The 20,000-nt window shown below is 45.3% G+C and overlaps 2 protein-coding genes across 9 annotated transcripts in view; both read left to right on the top strand.

Moving 5' to 3' along the window:
- Positions 1 to 8,601, top strand: part of pdlim5a (PDZ and LIM domain 5a) — a 66,311-nt gene extending 57,710 nt beyond the window's left edge. For all 6 annotated transcript variants that reach the window (XM_076269721.1, XM_076269719.1, XM_076269720.1 and 3 more), the window contains 5 exons: positions 1,866 to 2,067; positions 4,440 to 4,620; positions 5,576 to 5,696; positions 6,674 to 6,789; positions 7,170 to 8,601. In XM_076269721.1, coding sequence (XP_076125836.1) covers positions 1,866 to 2,067; positions 4,440 to 4,620; positions 5,576 to 5,696; positions 6,674 to 6,789; positions 7,170 to 7,259 — 710 coding nt within the window. In that variant the 3' untranslated portion in view covers positions 7,260 to 8,601. The remainder of the gene's footprint in view (positions 1 to 1,865; positions 2,068 to 4,439; positions 4,621 to 5,575; positions 5,697 to 6,673; positions 6,790 to 7,169) is intronic.
- Positions 8,602 to 10,631: 2,030 nt separating this feature from the next.
- The window catches only part of bmpr1ba (bone morphogenetic protein receptor, type IBa), a 75,173-nt gene continuing 65,804 nt past the window's right edge, over positions 10,632 to 20,000 (top strand). Inside the window, exons 1-3 of one of the 3 annotated variants that reach the window (XM_076269772.1) lie at positions 10,632 to 10,745; positions 13,546 to 13,625; positions 17,660 to 17,727. The gene's annotated coding sequence lies outside the window, so the exon portion shown is untranslated. Of the gene's footprint in view, positions 10,746 to 13,289; positions 13,630 to 17,659; positions 17,728 to 20,000 lie in introns of those variants that run through there. The other 2 variants (XM_076269770.1, XM_076269773.1) reach the window with 2 other exon arrangements.

Below are 20,000 nucleotides of genomic sequence, written 5' to 3'. Positions count from 1 at the left end.
GAGGGAGAGAGGGAGAGAGAGAGAGAGGGAGTCTGGCTCCCTTCTTACCATGCTGTGGGCCAGCCATCCCTTCAGACGCCTGTCAGCAGCAGTTTAGGCCGGCTGATAACAGAGAGACTGGAATGTTTCTCTTGGCAGCCAGCAGGGGCTCATCGGGTGCTCTCTCTCTCTCTCTCTCTCTCTCTCTTTGTCTCTCTCCCTGTTTCTTTCGCTCTCTCTGGAGGTAGCGCTCAAGACGTCCGTCAAGCGTAAATCTCTGTGGGGTTGAAAGAGGAGGCAGGAGATATCCACCTCCTGCTGCATCCCCAAACGCACCCGTCTCCGCCTGTCACCGCCACTGAAGTCTTCCGTCCTTGTTTTTCCGGCATCCCGTTTAGCCCGGTTGGAATGTCGCTCTCTTCCGACAGGCTTGATGTGTGGGAATCAGGGGAAGGGCACCACCGCCGGCCGGCTGCTCCTTTCCGCTCTCATGAGCTCGGAGCGGTGACCACCGGGGCCCCGGCTTGTCCCCCGCGACCCCAGTGGACATCAAAGACAGACCAGGGGGTGGGGGGTGGGCTGGGGGACTCTGTTTGGCCAGGTGGCCCTGCCTGGTGTTGGTATGTTGTCATGCTGAACAAAACGAGAGAAAAAGAGATCAGTTGTACTGCTGCTCCTGCGTGGGACCACATCTGTGGCGTCCACATCTCCCTGTGACTGAGGTCAGCCACTTGAATGACCATTGCTTTGCTCCCGTGGCTGGCTAGTTCTACTTGAAGCATACCTGTTCTCCTCCACACACACAACCACAGACTGTGCTGATCATACAGTATCTGCTGAGACAACACTGGGAGTGTCCACTCTCTGGACACTGGGTTCTGTGGACTCTCCGCTACATCTGTTACAAAGCCACAGCTACATATACTGTACTCAAAGCTACATCCTTTCTATTTTTTTTTCAACACAGAAATAAACACTTATGGTAGACTTCAACTTGTGCAATGCATTTAGTGCAATAACGAGACCTGAGGCTGTGCTGATGACACAGCCATGGTCAGTGAATGTCAGCTATTTGCAGTGCATGGTACGTGCATAAAATCAAAATATAAATCTGACCACTTTGGTTAAAAGTTAGCACGCACGTACACACACACACACACACACAATATTTCCATTTTACCAGCAATCCCAAATGTTCATGTTCGTACCTGTGTTGATATTAGTATCAGAAACATGGAATGTGTTCATGGCGGCTACGGAAAACACTGGCCTGCTTGTGTTAACCTCAACAGTTCTGAGAAATCTGTTCAGCTGATGACAGCTTGTTTAGATCTGCCGCAGTGGGTTTGCAATAGCCCATCACGCTGAGAGCTTTTCTGTAGAGGATATGTACATGACTATAAATAAATACGTATGCAGTGTATATGTACATACAAATGTATTTACATATACATACAGTACTGTATAGTTACACATACTTGTGATTTGTTGTGGTAACAAGCTATTTAAAACATGTTATTGCTCCTTGTGTGAAGTTATGTGAATATATGAATGTGGTTTTAAAGCTTACAATGACTTTAATTTGAATAAAATTATTTTTTTTGTCTGGCAAAGTAGCTTCAAAGGGCACTTTTGCCTTTCTGGTTTCAAGCTCTGCAGTGTTGTTTTTGCAAAGCTGATTTCTCTACTGGGAATCAGACCTAAAGTTGTCTTCTTGTTGCCTCAATACCACACTCTACCATGGTACCCATCATGCTTTGTGAATAGGGCTCATGAAAGCATTATTCAGTGAATAGACGTCCTGCGGAAGGATGTGAAAGATGTGAATCGGAACCAAAAAACCTGAAGAGCCTTATAATGACTCACTTTACTCTCTCCTCTTGTAGTCCTTGCCAACAAGAGCAGGGGCCACGTGGGCCTCATCACCCCCACATTTGGGGGTCCCAACAGCAGCCCCAAGGTCCCCATCATGGACAGGCCCGTCCCCCAGGCGCACCCCAAGGACGAGGACTCGCTGGTGCAGAGGGCCGAGCACGTTCCCGCAGGCACCCGTACGCCTGTGTGCGCCCACTGCGACAAAGTCATCAGGTCAGATGCTCTGATGTTACAGCCTTGTGAATATCCATGAGGGTTTAGATGTGGTGGTGCAGAACATCTCCCCTATAGACCACCTGTGAGAGACAATAACAACAACAACAGCAAAAACAACAGCAACAGTAATCAAAAATTAAAGTAATATTGATGTAGCACATTTTGCAGTCACACTGTTGCAATACAATACCAGGTGACTGCCATTTGACCAAAACCGGATGAACAACAAAAATGAACAAAGGTAAGACACAGGTTAATTTAGAGTTTTTTTTAAACACTATATGCTAACACAATTTGCAGCTCAATCTGTTGAATTATAGTGACCCCTATTCAAACAATATGCAGCAAGAACTCTTACAGCAAACTACATCGTACAGGAACATACTGTTGCCCTGAACTACTGGCAGTCAGGAGTGGACAGAAAACATTTTCGCCCATGACATAATGTAGGCCTATCAACAGAATGTTTTGAAAAAAATGCTTTCCCTTAGCCATTTCAAAAAGATTTCAGTGATTATGTTGTTAGTCAGGTTGTTTCACAATCACACAATGTTTCTTGAAAAGCAAGAAAGCAAGATTGTTTTCAAAGAAATTACACTACAAGACAAGATAAATGTAGTCTATTTTTCATCAGCTGAATGATTAGGCTAACACACATTCCCTAGTAAAGTGGACTTGCTCAACATCTCTTCCAACAACTCCGTCACTAGTGTGGGTGATGTTAGTACAATTTCATGTCATTGTGATGTAAAGTGACCAACAACAGCCAGGTATTTTTATTCAAACAGAAATTATTATTTCATAAATTAAGAGGCCACAAGTTGGCCTTCTCAAAAGGGCACTTTGGACATTGAGGGGCACAGGGGCAGGTGCTTGAACCCCCCCCCCCCCTGTGCCTGGTGCTCGGTATTATCAGGAGAGGTTTTGAAGGAAAAACAACTCTGTGTGCGTTTTGCCGTTTTTCGCTCTTGCTCTCTACTTGACCTCTACTGACCGCTCTCATGTTGTCATTCCTCCTTGTCCATCCATCCTCAGAGCCAGCCAATCTCCTAATGTTTTCCTCTTTAGTTATTACGCCATTGTGCCAAAAAGGCTTAATCCCTGTGCTTATGATGCTCTTTACAAAGCATCCATCCACGGGATGTCTTATCAAAGCCCTTTCAATCAGCGTTATGAAACGAGGTGGGAGGAAGAGACGGATCACAGACCTGGCCGATAAGAGCCTGCTCTTTCTTTCTCCCCACCTCTCTGAAGGTGTACGGTTCATACTTTAATTTGCAGAATTAGGACTGATGAATATATCATGACAGCCAGTACAAGAGGATCGGCACGCTGCGGCAGCCCTCTTTCTCTGGGTAATTACAGTTCATGCCCTCTGCTGGATCATTGTTTGGCAGATACCCGCCTGCTTTGTAGGCCTCGAGTGTTGGTTTCACCGTGTCCCGGGGATAGGGTGGCAGACGCCGGCTCATGCCAAGGAGTGTCGGTGACATCCGAGTTTAGGATGACCATTGTTTGCATTAAATATCCCTGTGTTGTTTTCCCACTTAAGCTAATCATCCCATTTGTGAAGGGCCCTTGGCTGACTAGCTGGGCGGATGCTAATTTAGAGCTGTACTGTAGCTATTGTCCTCGTTCCATTAGTGTTTTGCCAGGGAGACAGGTTCATCAGTGAAATATCAAACCACCTGTGTATGTAGTCTTGGAATATAGAGTTCTTTTTTTGTAAGTAACTACAGTAATAACACTTGTAAAACCTAGCTCATACACCACATAATATAATTTCTCTTAAAGCAAAAGCAAGAGTTTTTTGTACCTTAAAATAATGTTTCCAAAATCGTTTCAGTGGTTCATCAACTCGTAACAGGGTGAACGACAATTCTGCATTCGCATCGCGGCCCTCTATCGGCTAAAACCGCACTATGTAAGTTTGCCAGATCGGGTAGCGGATATGTAGTTCGATGGAATGAGACATAAGAAACTACAGATTTGACTTGCATCTGATGTTGCAATACATCGTACTTTTATAAGTCATGCAAAATATTCTACCGTCTGTGGACATTGTTATTTGCAAAGCCGGTGCTGGATAAACAAATAGCGTATACGTGCGACAGAGGGAAAGTTCTTTGGTGTTGCTTTAATGTTTCATTTCACTGTGAGCTGAAAAAGAGTGGTGAGACGTGAAATGAAATTTAATTGACTGGTTCACTTACATCAGTCAAGGCCTCACCTCAGTGGTTGTGTGTGGTGTAGTAACCCCATGTAATTACAGTTCTGTCCTCGTTTAAATGCAGTTGTTGTAGTTTTGCCGTTTGAAACTCCTTCAGTTAGAAACTCATGTGAACCCAGTGAGTTGTGTGGTCCCACAGAGGGCCCTTCCTGGTGGCGATGGGCAAGGCGTGGCACCCGGAGGAGTTCAACTGTGCCCACTGCCGCACCTCTCTGGCCGACATCGGCTTCGTGGAGGAGCAGGGCTCCGTGTACTGTGAGCACTGCTACGAGGAGTTCTTCGCTCCCACCTGCGGCCGCTGCCAGGGGAAGATCCTGGGGGTGAGTCGGAGTGGGGTGTCCTTATGGATGTGTGTTTTGCAATGGATGTGTTTGACTTGTTGATAGGTCCACCCGTCCACATGGGCTCAGTCACTGAACTGATAGAAGCCATATGGCTCATTCTGAACAGCCACAAAAACATGAGCCCTTTAGCCACTTCTTTGCATACCTCTGGAACTAGACATTATATATACTGAACGGAGACACTATTTCACTGCAGAGTGTAATTCATTTTTACAACACCACCATTGGCTTTACCATATAGGTTCAATAGGTTTTACACCAGCAGGAGGTTGGCACCTCAAAAACATTTGTCTGAGCGTCCACATTCTTGCAGCCTGTTCTGTTCCTCTTCTCGCATGCACATGTGATAATCCCTCATTTTCCTCAGTTTGCCCCTCATTCCTGAGCCCAATCCCCTGGTGTGGCGCATTCTCACCACTGAACTGTGGGAAATGAGCATATGCTCTTAATCTGTGTCATGTGGCATGTCGAGCAGAGGAATGGGGGTAGTGGTGGTGTGTGTGTGTGTGTGTGTGTGTGTGTTTGTGGGGGGGGGGGGGGTGTGCACTCCTGCTCAGATGTGTTAGAATTAGCACTCGACAAATAGAAAAGGTCAATGACCAGGGGTGGGAGGCAGAGGATGTAGGACACACACACACATACTGTACAGTCAGTCAGACATACAGACACACTCACACACATATAAAACACCATATCCTGAATATAATCAAAATCAGGCTAAGCCTCATAAGCCTGGGACACTGACGTGCATTTAAACGCAGTCATAGTTTGGTTTGCAAGTTGGTCTTATCCTAGTGATAAATGGGAACTGATAATGAACCAGACCATGACACTGATTCTTGGTCTGGTTCATCTGTGTCGTTTCCCGTCTGTGCCCTCTCAAATGCAAACCTGTCTGTCTGGCGTCCCCTCTCCTCCCCTCCCCATCCAGGAAGTGATCAATGCCCTGAAGCAGACCTGGCACGTGCACTGCTTCCTGTGCGCGTCCTGCCAGCAGCCTATCCGCAACAACACCTTCCACCTGGAGGACGGCGAGCCCTACTGCGAGAGAGGTGAGAGAGAGACAGCAGGCCGCCATTCATTCACACCAGGGTTCCCAGGGTTCGGTCATGGAATATCTGGAATTTCTGGAATATCGTGGAAATTTGATAAAGTCCATTCCAGTCCATGGAAAATCAGGGAGTTTTATCATTTGTGTGGCAAAGTCATGGAATATCAGGGAATTTTGTTGTAGCAGTTTAAAATTTAGTTGCCAAAATACATTAATACAAATATATGTCCACTCAGAATTAGTGTATATTTGGTAATTAGCTTTAGCCTACTGCTTGCTTAAGTGGTTGTGGTTAGCTCAACTTTGTTTATTCAATTCCCATTTCCTCATCTCCCACTCTAAAGAAAGACACAGGTTTTTGAACGCTATGCGGCTACTCTAAAATCTTTGGTCGATATATTGTACCATATACAATATAGTAGGTCATGGAAATTCAGGTTTTTCGTCAGGGAAAAGTCATGGAATTTTACATCTGACTTAAAGTGGGAACCCTGTCACACACCCTGTCGTTATCTCTGACACACACACAAAACACACACACACACACACACCCACACACACACACACACACACACACACACACACACGTATGTTTGTCTCCGTCAGCACAGAATGCCTCACACCACATCCATTCAGATAGATTAGGGGAAAAATCCCACTTCCGACAGCGAGGTGAGAGGAAACAGCCCTCTGTGTCAATGAGTGCTGACAGCACCACGGCGTGTGTTGCTTCATTCAGTCAACACCCAGGTTGCTGAACACACATCAATTACAAACACACACACACACACACACACACACACACTCACACACACACACACACATACAGCAGCAGTGGAGGCAGCAGCACAAGCACAAGCAGTGACATAACTGCCAGGTGAAATTAAAAATAAAATAAAAAATGCTCGTAAACCATGTAAAAATGTGTGTTTTTTCTCCCCCTGGTGCACTCAACACTTGTTTTATCCCCACCCATAGATTATTACAACTTATTTGGGACCAGCTGTCATGGTTGTGATTTTCCTATCGAGGCTGGGGACAAATTCCTCGAGGCCCTGGGCTTCACATGGCACGACACCTGCTTCGTGTGTGCGGTAAGTCCAGTGTGAGGTCAGTGTGTGTGCGTGACCTCACCGCGTGTGTGCACAAGTCACCTTATAAACAGACAGTTTGTTAACAGTTTGCTTGTGTATATATTCAGTGTTTATTTAGTTAGACAGTGCCAAGGGATTATGTTGGTGCCCCACGAACACTTCCGCATTGAGACATGCGCACAGAGAATGTGCATTTTATGAATGAACAGTGTTCATGGGGCCAGTTGCTTTTAAATATTTTGAGATTTTAGGTGTGTTATTTATTTATTTTTATTTTTTTTCGGTTCACATTTCACCAGCCATGTCTGTGCATAGGGTTGTGATGCTGTTTTGCGAAGGCTCGTTGTGATTCCTGATGACACCTCTGTGTTGTATTTTAGGTATGCTGCGCCAGTCTTGAGAGTCAGACTTTCTTCTCCAAGAAGGACAAGCTGTTGTGTAAGAAGCACGCCAACACTGCCAAAATATGAGCTTCGGTCGTGAAGAGCTGCAGAGGATCAGGGCAAGACGGAGAGAGAGTAAGAGAGAGAGAGAGAGAGAGAGAGAGAGAGAGAGAGAGAGATCACATTATTTTGTGTGAGAGGGAGAACCTTTTTAAAGTAATGGACAGAGGCCTGGATCATCTGTCTTTTTTTTCTTTCACACTAAAGTAAGACTGTCTTTGTTAAGTCCCTTGTAAATTCAGAATCCAGACTCCTCTCTCACCCCTAGATGATAATAAATGGAAGAAGCCATGGGTTGAAGTTCAGTTTTTCAAACCAACTTTAGCTTATTCATCTTGCAGCTCATGGCAGTGCATTATAGACTCAGTATAAACATTTTTACAAGGAGGAAAAAAGGATTTCTTATTAAAGAGTTGTGTTTTCTCTCTATCAACAGGTGTGGCTAGTTTCTCTACTGTTTGTTTCCATTTCTTTCTCCGAGTAATTGAATCACAGAATTTGTGTATATTTCATGATAATTTGCTGCCATTTTTCTCTCTGTGTAAATGGCATTCTTTAAACATCGGAGAGAAAGCTTTTTTTTCTGAGGGGGTCAGGTCAACGCTGGACTAGTCCATCTAGCTGAAAGTCCATCTGTGGCTACACCTCCTCTGGATGAATGGAGTCTGTTGTCTGGGGTAACAGCGTTAAACAGCGACGCGGGTCGGATCACATGTGTCCCACGCACTTGAAATGTGTGCTAATATCGTAAATCCTCTCTGGTTCTTGTACTCCAGCATGGCTTTCGGCTCACTCTCTTACACATCACCATCATGTGTGTGTGTGTGTGTGTGTGTGTGTGTGTGTGTCAATGAGGGGGAAGCTAACAATACGAACATGAATTATGTTAACGTGTTGGAACATGAAGAAATGCAGGTGCCTAAACCTTGGTTAGAGTTTAAAATGGTCAGTTTAAAATAAAAGTGGACATTCATCATGAACTGAGTCAATGTCAGCACCAGGTGTTTTCCAAACGCTTCAAAAATCCATCCAGGTCATAGTAGGCCTACTACATTTTGGATTCCTTCATAAGAAATATGATGAGATATAAAGAATGTGGGAAACTTCATTATATTATTTTTATATATATTATTGTCATATGGCATATATTTTTTCTTTTTTTCTCTTTCTGTTTTTTGTCTCTAACACAAAAATAACATAAACAGATGATAACCAGATTATAATACCTGTTTGGCTTAATTTGCTTTTATCATGTGGGTAAGGGAGAGACTCAGTGTTTTCTTTTCAGAATTCATTGTCATAAACTAATGAAAATGTTGTGATTACTTTACTTTCCAGATGATAATGTATTTCAATATTGTCAAAAGAATAAAACAAAGAAAATTTGTAAATTGTATTGTCTTAATTAACAAAATCTTTGTCTTGAATCTATGAACAGATGCTAAAACATGCATGAGGATTGTAGATAGTAAACACAAACACAACAGTGTCCAAGCACCCTTTCATAATAATCTATCAAGAAGTAATGTCTTCAAAAACTTCCACTAAACTCCACCATATTCCACCATACTCCACTCTCCGACGAGACTGCGTGGCATTCAGAATAGAGCAAAACCTGTTATGTTAAATCAAGCAGTTTGCATGTACACTGTAGATGTAGGAATGAGGAAAATAGCATTATGTTCCTATGACGAGCCATTTCAAGAAGTTTAACATTGTTCATGTTTCCATTATTAATCGTTGTCGTGACTGCTGCTCCTGGCCAAGAGACGTGTTCCGGGCGGTGACGAATAATACCCCAGTGCTGATTTATAGGAAGATGACAGGATATGACCTATGGATATGACACACGCATGGCTACAGTTTGGCTACAGCTACCGGTGTGACGGTACTCATTTAATAGTTAAGGACAAGGCCTACAACAGGTATCACATGGGATAACAATAACAGTGTTGGGAAATGAACGTTCTAAAGAATATCTGGGTTCATTGAATTCAACATAGAATTTTAGAACCTTCAATTGTTGCGGAACTTAGAATGTTAAAAAACCTACACCTTTAAGGGTTTTTAATGTAAACTACGTGAAGTTAATGGCACACATTTACGTAATTAAATAGGAACATTAAGTTGATGCGCCTCCACCCTTACCCAACTTCACTCACTCACCCTCACTCACTGTCGCTCTCTTTGTACACACCTGACCTCGCAGGTGAGGGTGATGGCCTCGGTGGCGTAAAGGCAGTAAACGCACACTGGGACATCGGGTGACGGGGTCGGGACCTCCATTGCATGGCTCAAAGAAACATTCACTCCTGTCACAATGGTTACTTTCTCTCTTCGCCGCGGCACCGTGAAAGGCCTGTCTATGTTTGCGACTCTGCAGCTGGAGAGGCAGGGGAGGTGGGCGTGCAAGGGCTTGAGTCTATTAGTCGCCATATCAGAAGGGTCACCTCACAAAAAGACCTGGCAGACATTAGCTACTTTTTCGCCAACTTGTCTTTCCCACAAGGTTCATTTGTTCAATTATGAAATTAGGCCAATTTGCCATTCACCTGCATGGTTTGATTTATATAACAAATAGGCAAACAAAAGCGTCATATCACTTTGTTAATAAAAGAGGACTTCCGCCGCACAATTTTGAATAACAAATTTGCAATGAATCATACACCATGTCCACCTGAGGCTGTTAGGCCTCTGGCCCATATTAGCTAATGTGAGCTGAGGGCGAAACAAAGCGCTACATTGTGGCGGTTCATTAATTATACTGCAGGTTCCTGTTCAAATGTGTGTTGGTGGAAGGGTGAGGGGTGGTTGAGGAAACACCGCAGGTGTGTGAAGAGTCGTACTGGCTCCGCAGGTGGCTTGCAAAAGAGTAGGCTACTAGAGTTAGTTACCTTCAATCATGTCAGTTCCAATATAGACAATTTGAGCATATGTTCTGCCTTAGGCAACAGACTTACGTGGTTTGGCACAAACTGTTAATTTCTCTTGTCAAAATCTGCCATTGATAGGCATGTCATTAGCTTACATGTAGCCTAAACATAGACGTTGGCATTCTTTGGCCGAAGATTTTACTTAGTTTACCTATTCATTTAAGATAACCTGTCATTGTTACTAGATATTCTGTTAGCCTATGTAGAGAATATTTTGTGTCATACATCTACATTTAATTAGTTTCAATATTTCAGCTGACAGCACATCTACAGCACGCATCAGGCACTTGTTCTGTCCATAGTAGCCTATATGATTGCTGTAGCTGTAAAAATAGTCAGGCCATTTAGGCATAAGGCATAAGATGTCTTCAGAAGAAACTGCACCTCCTCAAGACGTCAGTAGTTGGAGCTACGGATCGTTTTGCCCCTGAAGACGAAATAGCAAGGAACGGGGGCAGACCAGAGAGGTTGTTGACTTGGAAAAGACCGCAACTTGTCTCTCTCCTCGTGGCGGCAAGACGATAAAGTCGAGGTCCTCGAAGTATTCAAGAAACACGAAGAGGTTCGTCTGCAGAAGAAGGTGAGGACAAGTGTCAGTCATGATTTCCAAAGATGAAAGCGCAGTCTAATGGATGCGTGAGCCATTGCGGAGGTAGGCTACTGATTCTGAAGTGTTGACCACAACCACTTAAATCAGATGCACACTGGTTGCTGCACTCGGAAACCCACCGCCATGTAGGCTACTTTCGAATGTTCTTGATGCAGTCGTTTGGGGTTTGGTAGTGTAAGTAAGACTATTTCTCTCTGCTAGAAAGAAGCAGAGTACACGGCTAAACAATGTTCCATCTATTAGGCTACCTTTACATCACCTGATAAATGTATCCAACAAGGTGAGAGAAACACGACGTTGTTATTAGGCTGTTATTAAACATAAAATGTGTCGTTCCTTGCTAAAAAGTTTTTGTGAGAATTTGAAGAGCGTCTGAAGTATTTTCAAGAGCAACTGTTGGCATAATACATAGTCGAAGACTGGTCAGCTGATGCCTGAAGCATTATTGGTATTCTATAATGTGTCCACAGTAATGATCAGTCTGTGTCCACTCACAATGTTGATGACTTTTGACTACCTAATAGTGAACAACTTTGCCTACGTGCTATATTTTAAGTGTGGTATATATTAAAAGCAGTTTTCTGTTTGCGAGAAGGACGGTTTGCTATAAAATCAAGAGATTCAGAAATGCATATCACATTTCAAGTGCACTACAAAATCAGGATGTCTTAGTGAGATAATTATGTATTTTTGCAATAAGTTATGAATTAGCAACACTGAAGACAATTTATTTCCTTTCCCAAGAATGCACCTTATTGTTTTGATCAGACAAAACCTAAACCTGTCTTCTGCAGCAAATTGCAAGCTTATGGAACTTTTATGATGGAGTAGGGTAGACTATTATATTTCATGGAGGAGAAATTTGGCATACCTATGATTCTGCGTCAACTGAGTATATAATATCCCGTATGCATACACTGATAACACCAGCCACCCCCACCATGATCTATTTGTTTACTGTAATTGAGCAAGGCACACTGGTAATGCTTTATTTGGTTATTGTCTGAATATGGGAGTATAGAGAATATTGCCTGCTTTTTTGGGTGCAAAGAGAGCGACTTAAAGTAAATTAGGCATCTCCCACAGTTCAGTCCAGACCTGGCAGCCCCCTCCCGAGTCTGGTAATCAGGTCCAGCTGTCTGTCAGTGCGGGTTATGACAAGCGTATGTCTGAGAGTGTGTGACCATATGGCCGAATGCGTCCAATGCTTACCTCACCTCCACTCCGCTCCACACAGTGTGCTGCCGCTGGATCAGTCTGGGACTCGGGCAGGAAAGGAGTCAGCAAATGCGAGAGAGCGAGAGCGAATGGAAGTAAAGGAGCAGATGTATATGTGTGTGTGTGTGTGTGTGTGTGTGAGAGAGAGAAAGAGAGAAAGAGAGAGAGAGAAACAGAGAGAGGGGTTGTGTGTGACAGAGAGAGAGAGAGAGAGATAGAGAGAGAGAAAGAGATAGAGAGAGAGAGAGAGAGAGAGAGTGGGGACAGAGTAAGGAGTCTAGGCTGTGTGTGCTTGTGCTGATTTATTTAGGCTACAAACTGAAGCCATCTATGTTGTCATTTCTGATCGCCTCAAACAATATGTCTGGGCATTTTTTATAGAGTGCAAAGCCAACAGCGTGTTGTTTTGTCTGCAGAAGTAGGTTAATGGCTGTTTCCACATTGCCACCGCTCACAAAGGCAAATGCATTTGATCTAGAGCAAGGTGTTACCTTGTTTCCGATATCAAACCAAGTTCAATGAGTCTGCTCCTGGCCCTTTTGTTCTGGTTTTATTTGTTCACTAAGCCTTTGTCTCACACCCTTGGGACTGAGCACAATACAATTGCTATCATGAGGTCTGTCCCTGGGCCCATGGCTCTCTCTCTCTCTCTCTCTCTGTTTTCTCTTCACACCATTCTCTACTTAACCACTGGATCAAAAAAAGGGCCTTTCCATTACGGCCAGATATGTATCTAGATCACACGCCATTTGATATAGTATATAAATTTGCACTGCCGTTGTCTTGGTGAATCCCGTTGACGGTTTGCAAGTAAACACCTGACACCTCAGACTCGCCCCAGGACAACAATAATCCTCAGTGTCTGTGTGTGTGTGTGTGTGTGTGTGTGTGTGTGCCGCATGGATTAAAAACACAAATAGGGTCGACACTGTTACACGGTTGTGAAGTGCTTGTGCTGTTATCAGGCCGTGTTGATTTGCAAAAGGCAAGTTGTGAAAGATTACCGCCACAACAGCAAGAACACGAAACGGTGGTGGTCCATTGGGAATCGTAAATCATGTTACCATGTAATGAGTGGGACTCGTGCAAACACGACTTGATATGATCAGCACGAGGCCCATTTGGGAGGAACTATATTCCTTGAATATTGTTTTGTGTTATGTAAGATCCAGTGGTTAGACTCACCCAATAAAATAGTTTGTTACCGCCACTGCCAACCCCCCATCACCACCTCACACACATGCACACCACTGAGGACATCAAAGGGAACACATAGAAAAATAACATCTAATGACTCATAGAATGTGGTTCTAAAGGTTATAAAAACACCACCTAAATAATTTGTAAGTGGCACCTACATGTAGTTGAATCCAAATTTTGCATGTCATGCAGCTCTTAACATTGATGTTCATGACACTCTTTAAAATCTTCAAACTGTCCTTTTTGAAGAAAATATCACATTCATCTGTAAAGCAGCTTGTTCATTTTTCTCCAACTATGAGGGTCTTACATGCCTCTGCTGTGCTTGTCTCTGTGTCTTTGACTCCTACAGCTTCCATACCAGTAAACCGCTGCCTAAGGATTGCAACCATATCTGAAGGACCAGGTGATGACGCACCCTCAACCTGGCAGGCAGGTAAATACATAATGTACACATTTCGTTGTAACACATTCATGTGCTTGTTCGTTAAACACTGTTTTCCATTCCTCCTTTTTCCTCTGGCTCATGTCTGCTGGACAGAGATGATGCTTTGTCCATCCACAATACTCTAAATTATGTGTTTGTGGAATGGAACATATTGTTCCGCTCCCACATGTTTTCTGAGCTGAGGTGTTTAAATGTTGGCCGGCCACGTTTGTCTGTAATGCACAGGGAAAATGCACCGGGGCCATTAACCATGGCTGAACTTATCGTCCAGTCCATGAATAACATGTGTGTGTGTGTGTTTTAAATAATGCCTGGTATTTAGAGGCCAGCCCATTGTGTGCAGTGTGGTGATGAGTGCCTCCATTTTAGAAGAAAACATTCAGAGCATTTATCACAGACTTTTGGACACATCAAAACCCAGAGACACTTTGTCATATTTCTTTTGCTCTAACTGCTTGCAGATTTGGGCTCAGTTTGTTTTTTTCCTCTCTTTTTCTCTCCATTTTCTCCCTCTCCCTCTCCCTCTCTCTCACCCTCTTTTCTATTATTATTTTTCTTGAAGGGAATTGCAGGGATGGAGAAAACCTGCTCGAGCCGTACGGTCATTTGTAATACGGCGGGACCAAAAGGGAAGGGGAGGACTGGGGCTGATGACACTCACGCCTAGTGAATCACACACATGTCTTTGATTTAGGCCCATTTCTTTCTTCGCCCCCCCCCCACCCCCCCCACCCCCATCTTCTCGCTGCATCGGAACGAGTCTTGACTTCTGGCTGCAGGCGAGGCGAAGGCACGGATTTAGGGCCCCGGTGATTTGAGGCCTTTTCTCAAGGCTTTGATATTTCAGAGTCCGACTTGTTTTTCAGAGAGGGGGAATGATTGAGTCTGGCTCAAGGGGTCTCCTGCATTCGCCGCAGGACAGTGTACTTCCCGTGTGTGTGTGTGTGTGTGTGTGTGTGTGTGTGTGTGTGTGTGTGTGTGTGTGTGTGTGTGTGTGTGTTTGTGTGTTTGTGTGTGTGTGTGTTTGTGTGTGTATGTGTGTGTGTGTGTGTGTGTGTGTGTGTGAGGGGTGTGGGGGTCCGTGTGGATGACTGATTTGTTTCTCTCGGGTTTCGCCTGTGCTGTCTGAAGGTATCAATGTGTGCTTATATGTTAAAAAGACATGGAATTTTGAAAAAAATGTCGCTCTTATTTTAGGCCAAGTAAAATACAACCTTTAAACGGGCCTGTATTAAAGTGAAGACAGTTCCTCATTCCATAGGATTATTGTGCTTTGGAATGATAGAGTTCCACCATAGAGACAGGTAAAGAAAACAGGTGGTTTCATTATATATGGTAGTATAATATTTAAAAATGTATGTGTATTACAAAATTATTTGATCAGTGGAAAACAAGGACAAAACCTATGAATTAATTATATATATAATTTTTGAAAATAATTGTCATCATGCCTGGATCATATCCTCATCACATTTCTCTGTCCACAACTTATTGCAGGCTACTTTACGCGTGTGTGTGTGTGTGTGCACATGGCACACTGTTAGCACTGGCTCTCCAAGGAATCCTCCGATGCGAATGTTCCCTCTCTTTTCCAATCTGCCCTGTTATTTGTGAAGGAATTATGTTATTATTAGGGTGACAGATAAGATAGCAATCTCGGGGAGGAAATTGAGCCATTGAAGCCCCGGCAGCTTTGGGCTGAATTACGAGCTGAGATGCCAGAAGACAGGCACACTCGAGTCCTGAGCGTGTTGGAGCGCGGGCGTCTGTGGGTTAAGAATGGGCAGGTTTCTCTGCCAAGCCAGTTCCCCAAGTCTGACACTTCACCGTCTAAGACTCTGCTGCGTCAGAGAACCCCCCTGGGGCTCTTCGCTGATTCCTGCTCAACCCCACCCCCCCTTTCCCTCATATCAGTCACCACTCTTGAGACTCTCAGACCACCTCCTCCTGATGCCTCTCTGTCTGCACCTCCTCCTGATGCCTCTCTGTCTGCACCTCCTCCTGATGCCTCTCTGTCTGCACCTCCTCCTGATGCCTCTCTCAGACCACCTCCTCCTGATGCCTCTCTGTCTGCACCTCCTCCTGATGCCTCTCTGTCTGCACCTCCTCCTGATGCCTCTCTCAGACCACCTCCTCCTGATGTCTCTCTCTCAGACCTCCTCCTGATGTCTCTCTGTCTGTACCTCCTCCTGATGTCTCTCTCCCTGACCTCCTGATGTCTCTCTGTCTGCACCTCCTCCTGATGTCTCTCTCCCTGACCTCCTGATGTCTCTCTCAGACCACCTCCTCCTGATGCCTCTCTGTCTGCACCTCCACCTGATGCCTCTCTGTCTGCACCTCCTCCTGATACCTCTCTGTCTGCACCTCCTCCTGATGTCTCTCTCAGACCACCTCCTCCTGATGTCTCTCTGTCTGCACCTCCTCCTGATGTCTTTCTCTGACCTCCTGATGTCTCTCTCTCTGGGCTTGCTCTTCTCTGGCCAGCCTAAGAAATCTGCTGGTTGGGTCTAATAACTCCTGCAGCCCTCAGCTCTCTCTCTCTCTCTCTCCCTCTCTCTCCCTCTCTCTCTCTCCCTCTATCTCTCTCTCTCTCCCTCTCTCTCTCTCTCTCTCCCTCTCTCTCTCTCTCTCTCCCCCCCCCCTCTCTCTCTCTCTCTCCCTCTCTCTCTCTCCCTCTATCTCTCTCTCTCTCCCTCTCTCTCTCTCTCTCTCTCTCTCCCCCTCTCTCTATCTCTCCCTCTCTCTCCCTCTCTCTCGTCCTCTTCCCTCCTGCTCCTCTGTCCTGATCCCTCTGGCTGCAGGCTCATGCTTTTCCACTTTGGTAATTATTGCAACAGGAGTGCGTCTTCAAAGAGGGGTGGTAGTCATCTCAAGTCAGCTTCCTCTTCAGCCCTGGAGGCCCTACCTAACTCAACTCCCCTTTCATCAAACACTTGCCTCCTTCTTTTTCTTCCTTTTTCTTTGTGGTGTCATATCTTTCCTGATAATGGCGAGATTGCAAATCTCTCACAAATTGTTGAATTATGCCGTTGTGTCTGTGCTGTGAGAAAGACTGGCAGTTAGAGAAGAGAGAGAAAGAACGAGAGAGAGGGAGAGGGAGAGGGAACGTTATAAATCACTTCAAGCTGTTGCCCTGGTGAGCGATTTGCCCGGAAGGTCTTTAACATTCTGAGAGATGGAAAGCATCGACTTCCTGTTATTAGAGAAATCTATAGTGAAACGAAGGCTGAGTGGAGGAAGGAGGCGGAGAGGAAGTGAGCTGTGAACAGAGCAGAGGGGAAAAAAAGACTAGAATGAGAGAAAGAAAGAGAGAAATGGAGAGAGAAAGAGAGAGGCAAATGGCACACATATTAGGCAGATGGTGGTGCTGAATGAAAATGTCTGTGACATGTTGGAATGCTCCTCTCTACGGGCTGGAAGGGCCGGGGTGTCGAGTGCAGAGGGAGATGTCACATTGAGCTGTTCATTAGGTGATCGCATATCCACCGAATGCACACTGAACATCATGGGGTCGCAATCATCCTGCTCTTCTGTGGATCTCTCTGTGTCCTCCAGCTCCCATTCAGCTGCACCAGCTGTGTGTGTGTGTGTGTGTGTGTGTGTGTGTGTGTGAGTGTGTGAGTGTGCTTAATGGAAGAGCACTCTGTAGCCACCTCTCTATCTCTCTCAATTTCCCTCATATTTAAGCAGTGTTGGGTTAATGACGCCACTTCTCTGGTTCACAGATAGACTTACTGTCTCGTCTCCTCTCTCCCTCTCTTTTTCTCTCTCCATCTCTTTTTCTCTCTACACCTCTTCTCCTCTCTCCCTCTCTTCTCCTCTCTCCCTCTCTTTTTCTCTCTCCATCTCTCACTTTCTCCTTGTCACATTCACTCACTTCTCCACTCATATCTCTTCCCTCATCCATTTCCTCCTTGTCACATTCTCTCTCTCACTCTCTCATCCTCTCTCTCTCTCATCCTCTCTCATCCTCTCTCTTTCTCCCTCTCTCTCTCTCTCATCCTCTCTCCATCTCCAGGACTGCCTGCTCTTCTGACTGGAGCCTAGAGCAAGATGAAAGGGACATCAGCCCTGCTGCTCTGGAAGGTAAGCCTCCGCTCTCCTCTCTCTCTCTCTCTCCCTCTCTCTCTCTCTTCCTGATTTATGGGTCATTTCAAGCGAGGGGGAAGTTCGACAAACATCATGCGCCTCGGCCATTCCCCCCTCAGTGCCATCTGGTTTGGGTTTCATGAAGAAACAGATCCCTGAGATTTAATTGCTCCTCCGAGATTGTGATGCATGGGAATTTATGCATGGTGATTTCTCCGCAAACCCGGAGCGCTGGACAATGAACAGTGCAGGCGCATTGTTCTCTCCAGATGCGCAGTGTGGGGATGTGATTTACTTTGAAAAATGTCACCGGGGCTCTGTGATCAAGTTGTTGTGAACACGGCCTGTGTCCATCTTGTTCCTCAGTGTGGACTAGAGAATGTGTGTGTGTGTGTGTGAGTGTGTGTGTGTGTGTTTGTGCTTTGTATTTCATTTGGGCTTTTATGATGTAATATACAGTGTATGTCATGTGTGGTTGTTTTTGGCTTGGCTTCCAGTGGCTGGCCTTGAATTGTGTGTGTGTGTGTGTGTGTGTGTGTGTGTGTGTGTGTGTGTGTGTACATCTGACAGACCGTGACGTCAACACTGTATGTGTGTGTGAGTGTGTGTGAGAGTGTTTCTGAGCGTAACCTGGATACCTGCAGGTATTATTTACGGCAGTTCACACGCAAAGGTGTTTGTGTTGCGTTTGGGTGAGTTTGCAGCGTGTTTTGGCTCCCCGGGTCTTTGAGTTTGTGTTTATTGGTTTAGCCCGAGTGCGTGTTTGGGTCCTGTTTCATGTTCAGGACTCGGGGATAGCGCTTATGACAGTTGGCCTCCAGGCTGCTCACTCCCTGACTAGCCAACGGCTACATTGATGTTGATGTGTAATAAACCACATTACAGCTAATGGACTCGAGCCTTGTTGCGGTACTCACGGGGATGTGTCTCTCTTTCTCTCTGTGTGTGTGTGTGTGTGTGTGTGTGTGTGTGTGTGTGTGTGTGTGTGTCTGTCTGTGAGACACGAACACCATAGACCTCCATTAACTCCAATTTAAACTGTGGACTGTGGTTTCGATCTCGTCCATTAGCCAGCCCTGCCAATTCCCCACCAGACACACACACACACACACACACACACACAGATATTTGTTTAGAAGTCCTTTTAAGGAACGAAATTTAGAAATGTCAAAATGCAAGAAATCGACAGATTGTCAGAACAGCCCCGGCAGCATTGTTAAACAACGTCATTTGGAACCCGAGCTGTCCAGGGTTATGGCTATTTGAAAAGGGCACGCCATGTTTTTTTTTATTTCTCCCTGGCTAGTGTTTGGTGGACCTTGCATGTGCCCAAGAGAAGTGGCCCTCGACAGCCAAAGACACACACACACACACACAGACACACACACACACACACACACACACACACACACACACACACACACACACAGACACACACACACACACACACACACACACACATACACAGACACACACACACACACACACACACACACACACACACACACACACACACACACACACTGGCCACATCCCGCAGCTGGGTGCCCTCTTTTCCCCTCCGGCTCTCCTGCAGCTGTCTTATGCAACAGGTGGCCTCGCCCGGACAGATCTGCCTGCGAGGACTCATGTTTTTTTTTTTTTTTTTTTTTGCTTCCTGTGGCTCCACGATTCTCTTCTATAAAACCGTCCATTTGGTTTAGTCATTTTCAGCACCTCCGTTAAAGCAGTGGGCGAATAATCCACAGGCCCTCTTTGCCGTCCTCCAAGATCGCCCAGATGATCTCTCATCGGCCGTCAGCACCTCCATCACTCACGTTAATCTGCTATGCGACTAAGTGGCCATTAGTAATTCGCTGGATGGACGCTGTTCCTGGTTCCTGCCTCCCAGCTTCAGACAGAACCTTGTGGAAACGAGTATGTTCGCTGGTGACGTGTCCATGTGGGGATTAGGTAGAGGCCCTGTCTGGGCGCCATGGGCATCGAACTGGGCTGGAACCTAGTTCAATTTCAAAGGAAGGTCTTACAAATAAAACTGTAATCTACTTAAGGATGGAGTCTTTCCAGATTCGAGGGAACAGCTGAGGGATTTGTCAAGGTACGTCTGTAGGGCCAGTGAATCCATGTCTTTCTGCTAATATGGGATTATGTTGGCACACATCTCTTCTGAGATTGTCAGGAGAGTTCATTTTCAAGCCATTTAGCTCTCCTGCATCAGCTAACTTATCTCTCTCTCTCTCTCTCTCTCTCTTTTTCTCTCTCTCTCTCTT

The sequence above is a fragment of the Alosa pseudoharengus genome, unplaced genomic scaffold (genome assembly GCF_046254945.1).
Source record: "Alosa pseudoharengus isolate Yale_2024_CS ecotype anadromous, Long Island Sound unplaced genomic scaffold, YU_APseudo_1.1 YU_APseudo_1.1_scf_6, whole genome shotgun sequence".
Taxonomy (NCBI): domain Eukaryota; kingdom Metazoa; phylum Chordata; class Actinopteri; order Clupeiformes; family Clupeidae; genus Alosa; species Alosa pseudoharengus.
Note: the sequence above shows the minus strand (reverse complement) of the source record. Positions and strands in the feature narration are given on the sequence as shown.